General features: G+C 55.9%; 1 protein-coding gene across 2 annotated transcripts; it reads right to left on the reverse strand.

Moving 5' to 3' along the window:
* Positions 1–821: 821 nt before the first annotated feature.
* Positions 822–6,272, reverse strand: EFNB3 (ephrin B3). 2 transcript variants are annotated; one of them, XM_019664794.1, is made up of 5 exons: positions 5,670–6,272; positions 3,185–3,477; positions 2,901–2,993; positions 2,684–2,788; positions 822–2,244 (listed from the first exon to the last, which is right to left on the reverse strand). In XM_019664794.1, exons 1-5 carry the CDS (start codon positions 5,789–5,791, stop codon positions 1,835–1,837), a joined length of 1,023 nt encoding a protein of 340 aa, XP_019520339.1. In that variant the 5' UTR covers positions 5,792–6,272; the 3' UTR covers positions 822–1,834. The 2 variants fall into 2 exon arrangements, with proteins under 2 accessions (XP_019520339.1, XP_019520340.1); XM_019664795.1 differs by lacking the exon at positions 2,901–2,993 and having other exon boundaries at positions 5,670–6,266.
* Between the last annotated feature and the right edge of the window lie 717 nt (positions 6,273–6,989).

Consider the following 6,989-nt stretch of genomic DNA (forward strand, 5'->3'; position numbering starts at 1 on the left):
CTGTCCCAATTCATGTCCAGTCATTCTCCAGCCTTCTCATCAACTTTTGAAGTTTTTTATTCTTTTTTTGGTTTTTGTTGTTCAAATTTCCCTTTTACAGTAAAACTATTGAGGTGACGGCCATATCCCACCACGTCCCCATGGCAACATCAACTTCCAGTTCCCTGGATGGAACAATTAGAAAAATCAGGAAGGAGCTGGGAACTACACCAGAGAGATGACTTGACCTCTGGTGGACAAAGCAACCATATTGGCTGGTGATTACGGTGGCTGACTTGGTGCCCAAAGGCAGCTCTGATCTAATGAAATTGAGCTGGGAGGAAACTGAGGCAATACCCAGTTGTGTACTAGAGGGCAGGAAGAGGTATAAGTTGGTCATGATGGAAACAGTGGCAGTTGGTAAGTGCCACTATCAGCTAGAGCAGTCAGTAGGCCACCATTTTGGTCACTAAGAAGGGAGCTGTGTTGAATTTGAAGAGATTAGGAAATGGAGGATGTGATGAACAAGACAGCCATCTGGGTTACTGGTGGACAACACATGGGTTCTTAGGGTAGTCCTGTTGAGTGACAGTGATTATACTGGGATATGGAAAGGGAAGAAGAACAAGACAAATTGGGCTTGCCACAGCAGATGGCAGTCATCATAGCTGTCTTAAAAGCAGCACAGAGAACAAGGGAAGGGAGATTCTGGGACGTGCCACTTAATACTAGGAAAATCCTCTTCAGTCCACCCTATCTTCTTACAGTCAGTAAGTTCCAGCTTCCTCCCGAAACAGGAAGCTCTTCCTGCCCACCCTTCTCCACAGAGTAAGAACCATCCACCTCCAGCCAGACCACTTCCTATTTCAGAAGCGCTACTTCCTGTCCTGGATGAAGGCACTTCCAGTTCCTGCTGCTCTGCTTCTGCCACTTCCCAGGCCACTTCTGTCCAGGCCTGGTCACTTCTTGTCTGGAGCAAGTCATTTCCTGTCCCAAGTGGCCCATTCAGCATCAGATCAAGTCCATATGTGTCACGACCAGTTCATATCTTGATATTGGCCACTGGACAAAACAGGACACTTCTTCTCATGGTAGCTGTTGTGACCCAACCACCCCAAATGGCTGGAATAAGTATGTAGAGGCCTAGGGCAGGGCAGAGAAGGAGGCCCTGCTGCCCATGCTCTGAGCTGGGGTGGAGTGCCAGAGCCTTCCCCATAAGGCCCCCATTTTGGCAGACTGAGGAGTGGTTGGTAAGAGGTCAGAAGAGGGAGCTCAGGGAATAAAAGCTTTGATGCCCCCACCCAGGAGATGGGAGAGACACAGGATAAGAAGACCAAGCAAGGGTAAAAGGAGATGTAGGGAGGAGGATGCTAGGGAAAAAGAACAGACCTAGAGACAGAATAGAGAGAAAAAGAATGAGAAGAGAAGAGAAGAGAAGAGAAGAGAAGAGAAGAGAAGAGAAGAGAAGAGAAGAGAAGAAAAAGTGAGAGACAGAAAGAAAGATGTGCCAACCAAAAGAGAGACTGTTCCCACCCCTAGCTCTCTGTGGGTAAGGGGTGCAAAGATCCCTGGGTCATGGTCAGAAGAGGAGGCTGAGTCTTTGCACCCTCCCCAAGGGAATAGGACCCAGAGACAGAGACAGGGCACACAAGGCCAACCATAGGGCAGAAGGTGGTTCGGTGGAAGTCGTAAGGAATCCTACAAGTGGAGAAAAGGGCAACAGCCAGGAGGAGCAAAGGAGCTGGTGGGGGAAAGGGGGCCAAGGAGATGCTAGAGGTATCCCTCCAACCATAAATTACACTGGAGAAACACCCCAAGAAGGGCTGGATCCAGGACAGCCAGGCGAGAGGAGCCCTCATACCTTGTAGTAGATGTTTGGAGGGCTCTGGGGGGGCCCATCCTGCACGATGTACACAGGATGCCCATAGTCACCACTCACCTTCTCATAGTGAGGACAGAAGGGGGGATCTGAAGCCCCACTACCCCGCAGAGCTATCCCTAGTTCCCCAGGCTCAGTCTCCCTAGGTCCCATCCCACCTCCACCCCCCAGGCCCAGAGACCCCCCCCTCCCAAAGGAGCCAGGACCAGGGTGGCGACTCTCCGAAGGCTTGGCCCGCCGTCTCCGCCAACACATGGCACCCCCAGCCCCTGCCACGCCCAGCAAGAGCAGCGCCAGCCCCCCTGCTGCCCCAGCCACTGCGGGCATGCTGGGAGGGGGCAGGGGGCCTTCAGCACCCCGGGAGGTTGCATTGCTGGTGGGGTCACCTGGCAGGGAAGGGGTGAAGGAGGAAAGAGGGGGAGGGGCTGAAGGAGCCACCTGGGCAACTGGACACCCAGCCTTGGGGGTCCCCATGGGCTTCCCCAGCAGTGCCCAGACCCCTTGGGGACCCCACCTCCCCTCCATACCCTCAAGCCCAGATCAGAATCCAGGTGTGTCCAGCCCTTCAGCTCCATGCCAAGGAGTCCTCCCCACGTCTCTGACAGCCCTGATTGAAGCGCTGAGTTGGCTAATTAGTTCTAATTGAGTCTCTTCCTCATTTGGCTTCCATTCCCCTCCCACCCTACCATCCTCTCTTCTCCTCTTTCCTGTATCAACCCCCAAAAAAAGAAAACAGAAGAGGGAGAGAGAGAATAAAGGCAGGGCAGCTGGGGTCCAAGAGCAGAGGAGGCTGAGGAAAGCAGGAGGCTAGAACCCTGTTCCTACCTGGCATGTTCTCCTTCCCAGGCTCCAGGTTGTGGGCTGCCCCTCGGTCTCTTTCCATGGGCGTTTCAGACACAGGCTTTCGTGGGGCAGCCCCTCCCCGGGGACCTGGAGATGAGGAAGACCCAAGAAAGAGGGGCTGAGACAGCAGCCCCCTGATCATGATGGTACTGGCCCAACCTCCTTCAGCTCCTAGGAGGTGTGCCCCAGCCCCACTCACTTTGTCCCACTCGGAGAAGCACCTTCATGCCTCTGGTAAGGCACACACCCCCCTGTAAGCTCTCCAGGCCTTCCCGGGTCCCATCCGATGTGGCTGGGAGAGAAAAGCCAGAGGGAGAAGTTGGCACTCCTGAGTCTAGCCCCAATTCTGTCTCCATGCCCTGGTCTAAACACCACCCAAAGGTATAAGGGATCTCCCTTGGCTCTAGTGGTCCCCTCCCTCATCTGCCCTTGATCCCGGGAATACCACCTCCCTACTCAATCCTGCCCTCTGCCCAGCAGTACCAATTATGTAGTAATCGTGGTGTGAGCGGAACTCATGGCCCCAGAGGTTAGGGCTATACTCCTGGAACTTGATGGTGAAGCGGAGATCCAGGTCTGGCCGGTCACAAGTGAGAAGGAGGTTTGGGGCAGGGGGTGCCTCACAGCGTCGGCCCTGGGCACCCCCCACCAGATACAGCTTGTAGAACTCATAATTAGGAGAGGAGTGGGGGCCAGGAGGCCGGGCCCGGGGGCAGAGCAGGTCTAGCCGGTCCCCAATCTGAGGATAGAGCACATAACCACCCTCTGCCTGGAACCTATAGGAAGGAGGGCGAGATGGACAAGGGAGAGAGGTGTCAGAGGTCTGGCCCCTAGAGCTTCGCCCCCCCTCGCTCCACATCCCTACAGGACAGCCTTTGTCTGAGTGGAAAGTCTGTTCTGATAGAGCAGGCACTAAGGACTCTGTAAGCTAAGGCAAGCAGCAGGAAGCCAGGCTCAGAGGTCTCCTGCCCCTTGGTGTGCCCAAATGCACTCTTCAGCCCGCCCTCACCACATGCACACTGCCATCTCTCCCTCCATCACCAGCACCGTTGCCATGGCAACAGGATGCCAGTTACCAAGGAGCTGGCCTCTCTGGAACCACACAGCCTTCCCCTCCCAGGTGATTTCACTATTCCATGGCAGTAAACCATGGGGCAGAGCCTCCCCTCCCCCAGACCACCACTGGATTTCAAGGATTTCAGGGCAAAGGTTAGAGGTGAGGGGCAGGAGGGGACAGGGGGGCGCTCGGGGATCCAGACCAGTGTCCCAAGTTAGCCAACCAATATTACTGGAGGCAAATGCGTGGTCTGGCAATGGGGCTAATGGGAACCAGGGTCTGGGGTCCAGCTGCCCCAGACATTTCCCTGTTCAGTACCCCTCCTCCCGCAGGTCTCACACTTCCTAGAGAAAGTGCTCCATTGCTCAGAAATTGAAGCTGACTTTTCTAACCACAGCCAACAGAAGCCCACGTCTCCCTCTGCCCAGGCATCCACTGACCCAGCACAGCCACTACTTGTTGACTGCTGCCCCTCTTTATGCATTAATGGCACACAGGGTCTCAGAACTGGGTCCTAGGGGACTGCTGTCCCATATCTTCCCAGACTCCCAAATGACCCCATTCCCTCCCACCCAACATCCTATAGAGTGCCCAGAACACCCTAATTCCCTTTTCTCAACTCTGTCCGAATAAGCCTGACTAACATCCTCAAACTGCAGCTGATACTCAAACTACAGCTGGGAGTTGGCAGGTAGGAGACTGAGTAGAGAAAAGACAGTTGAGATTATATCCAAAGAGATATGGGAGGAAGGGACAGAACAGGGAATGTGAGGGAGGCAGTGAAGTGCAGAGAGGCAGGGCAATAATCCTAGTTCTCCTCTAATGAGCATATAATACGTTCCAATACCTTACCTCTAATCCTCATAAAAGCTGTAAGGATTGAGGATACAAACTCAGAAAGGTTAAGTAATGTGTCCAAGGCCACACAGCTGAAAGCAGCTGAGCTAGGATTAAGACTTTAGGATTTGATGAGCTCCAAAGCCCATTCTCTTTCCATGGTCTCACACAACCTCCCCAGGGAAAGTAGGAATTTTTCAAAACACAGAACTCGCGTGCTAATGGGGAGTGGGATTTACATGGAGGCAAGGGACCCAGATGACCTCCCAAGGGTTCTTTCCTACCCTGTATGGGCTTGAAGTTTCAGCTGACCCCTGGCCTTTTTTTCAGAGCAAAGCAAGCATGCCACGGAACACAGGGTCTGCTGGAAGAGTTTGCAGCAAAGATGGGGGAGGGGGCAGTGGAGTCCTCAGAACTCCAGATGCAAGAGAGCAAAAGAAGAGGCTTTGGAGGCTACAGGCTTCTTCCAGAAAGAAGTCCCCAAGCCAAAAATGCAGGAATATTTTTTGGTTGGGAAATTGTTCTGCCAAAGGCTGGCAAGAATTGGGAGACAGGCTATGTGAAGAGAGACAAGAAGCCTTGGGGAAGTTGTCCCTAGAGCCCCCAAACTGAGCCCTCTCCCCTCCCATCTCCAACACGGAGTCCCTTCTGGGAAGGGAGGCACCCTGCCCTTCCCCTCAACGCTTCAGCAGCACCTACTCAGCTGCTCTCCTGAGAGCTGACATTAACCAGGCTCCCTCCAAGCCCAGCCCCCGACACCGCTCAAGTCTCCTACAAACCCACACAACCACTCCACTGCCCTCCCAGCTCCCCCATGAACTTTCGGATCCTTGCCCTTTAGGGTCCTTCAAACTCCCAACACCTGGATATCACCACCCACATCCAGCTCTGTGCGCGACTCAGAAGTCTAGTTCCCAAGATCACTTCTGTCTAGTTACCCATCAGCTCCCAGCAGAGTGCCGGCACCCTCCCTCCAGCTTCCTCCTAGCTCGGAGAACCCAGCCCCCGAAATCCCCAAAGCTTCCACACTCCCTGCCCGGAGGGTGTGGGGACTCCCCAGCCCGGGCCGCTCACCTCTTATTCGCCGAATTCCAGTAGACAGGCTCCAGGCTGAGCCCAGACACCAGCCCCCAAAAACCGAGCAGCAGCAGGGCCCCGACTCGCACGCCCCCCGGCCTAGAATGGGGGGCCCCCATGACCCCGCCAAGGCCTGGGGGGCGGGGCACCAACTCCCCCAAAGTCGCTCACCCCCTGGGGTGACTGCCTTAGCTGCCCCAGCTATTCTGCCCTGACCTCCCGGGTGGCTGATGCCCCCCGCTCCCACGCGGACCCGCTTCTTGCTCTGCCCGCGCCCAGCTCTGGGGCGCTCAGTCCGCAAGAGCCCTTCCAGGGACGGTCTGCAGGCGCCTTACGCCTCGGCCCTGGCTCGAGCACCCCGGGATTGGTGAGCGGGCCTGGGGGAGTCGGGGACCCGGCGGGGATGGCATGGAGCGCTGGACAAGGGAGCAAGGAAAGGGACGCCAAGTCGGAGCCCCAGCCTCGCCGGGATTGAGGGCAGCGGGCTAAGGGAGGAAACCAGTCCCGAGCCCGGGAGGGGGAGTTAAAGGAGAGGCGGGGAGGGGGAGAGGGTGGCGGAGGGAAAAACCGGAGCTGGAGCTCGAGGCGGAGCGGGAGACAGGATCCCGCAGCCCACGCCCCCACACCTCCCTCACCTCGCACACCTCCCGCCGCCTCGCCCCGCCGCCCCTCCTCGCTCCCTGGCGCGGTCTCTCACGCCCCCTTTGTCTCTGAGACTCTGCCCTGGCTTAGTTTCTGCCCGTCTCTCCTTCTGCCCAATCGCCCGAGCGCTTGGAATCTTCCTCTCAGATCCAGAAAGGCTCTCGCCCTCTCCACCCCAGGAACCCAGCCCGTGTCGCTCCCGCACCCGCTGCCTCCCCCATCCCAAAACAACACCGCTGCTCCCGGGAGATCTGGAGAGAATAATAACCTTGAAGGCTTCGCACTTTATCAAGTGGGCTGAGTTGATGTCACGACTACCTGTGTAAGGTGGGAGGGGCAGAGCTAAAGGATCCCCATTGTAGTGATGAAGAAACTGAGGCTCAGGGAGACCCCGGGACTTGCCCAAGGTCATACAGGGAGTCTAGGATAAAACCGGAAACCAAACTCAGGTTGAACTCCCTACCACTCCTCCGGTCTCTTTTGTCACAGCCTCCTGTACCCTTTTCTGCTATCTGGGGGTTGGGTGAACAGCAAGAGATTGGGGGTAAACTTGGGCCCTTCTTGGATGGTTGTGGGGAGAAATAGGGCTGGGAGAGGAAAGGGAGTACCTACAACCCCAAACCCACATTCAGTTGGAAGGGCTGTTTCCAATTATCCTGGGGGAAGGGAGAGGGT

The sequence above is a fragment of the Hipposideros armiger genome, unplaced genomic scaffold (genome assembly GCF_001890085.2).
Source record: "Hipposideros armiger isolate ML-2016 unplaced genomic scaffold, ASM189008v1 scaffold_431, whole genome shotgun sequence".
NCBI classification, from domain to species: domain Eukaryota; kingdom Metazoa; phylum Chordata; class Mammalia; order Chiroptera; family Hipposideridae; genus Hipposideros; species Hipposideros armiger.

Bases quoted from the DNA above. Each gene is read 5' to 3' on its own strand.
- EFNB3 (XM_019664794.1), bottom strand. From the start codon at position 5,791: ATGGGGGCCCCCCATTCTAGGCCGGGGGGCGTGCGAGTCGGGGCCCTG. The intron at 2,789-2,900 runs GTGAGTGGGGCT...CCTCATCTCCAG, and splicing joins GCTTCTCCGAGTGGGACAAA to GTCCCCGGGGAGGGGCTGCC. The intron at 2,245-2,683 runs GTAGGAACAGGG...CTTCCCTGCCAG, and splicing joins TGGGAAGGAGAACATGCCAG to GTGACCCCACCAGCAATGCA.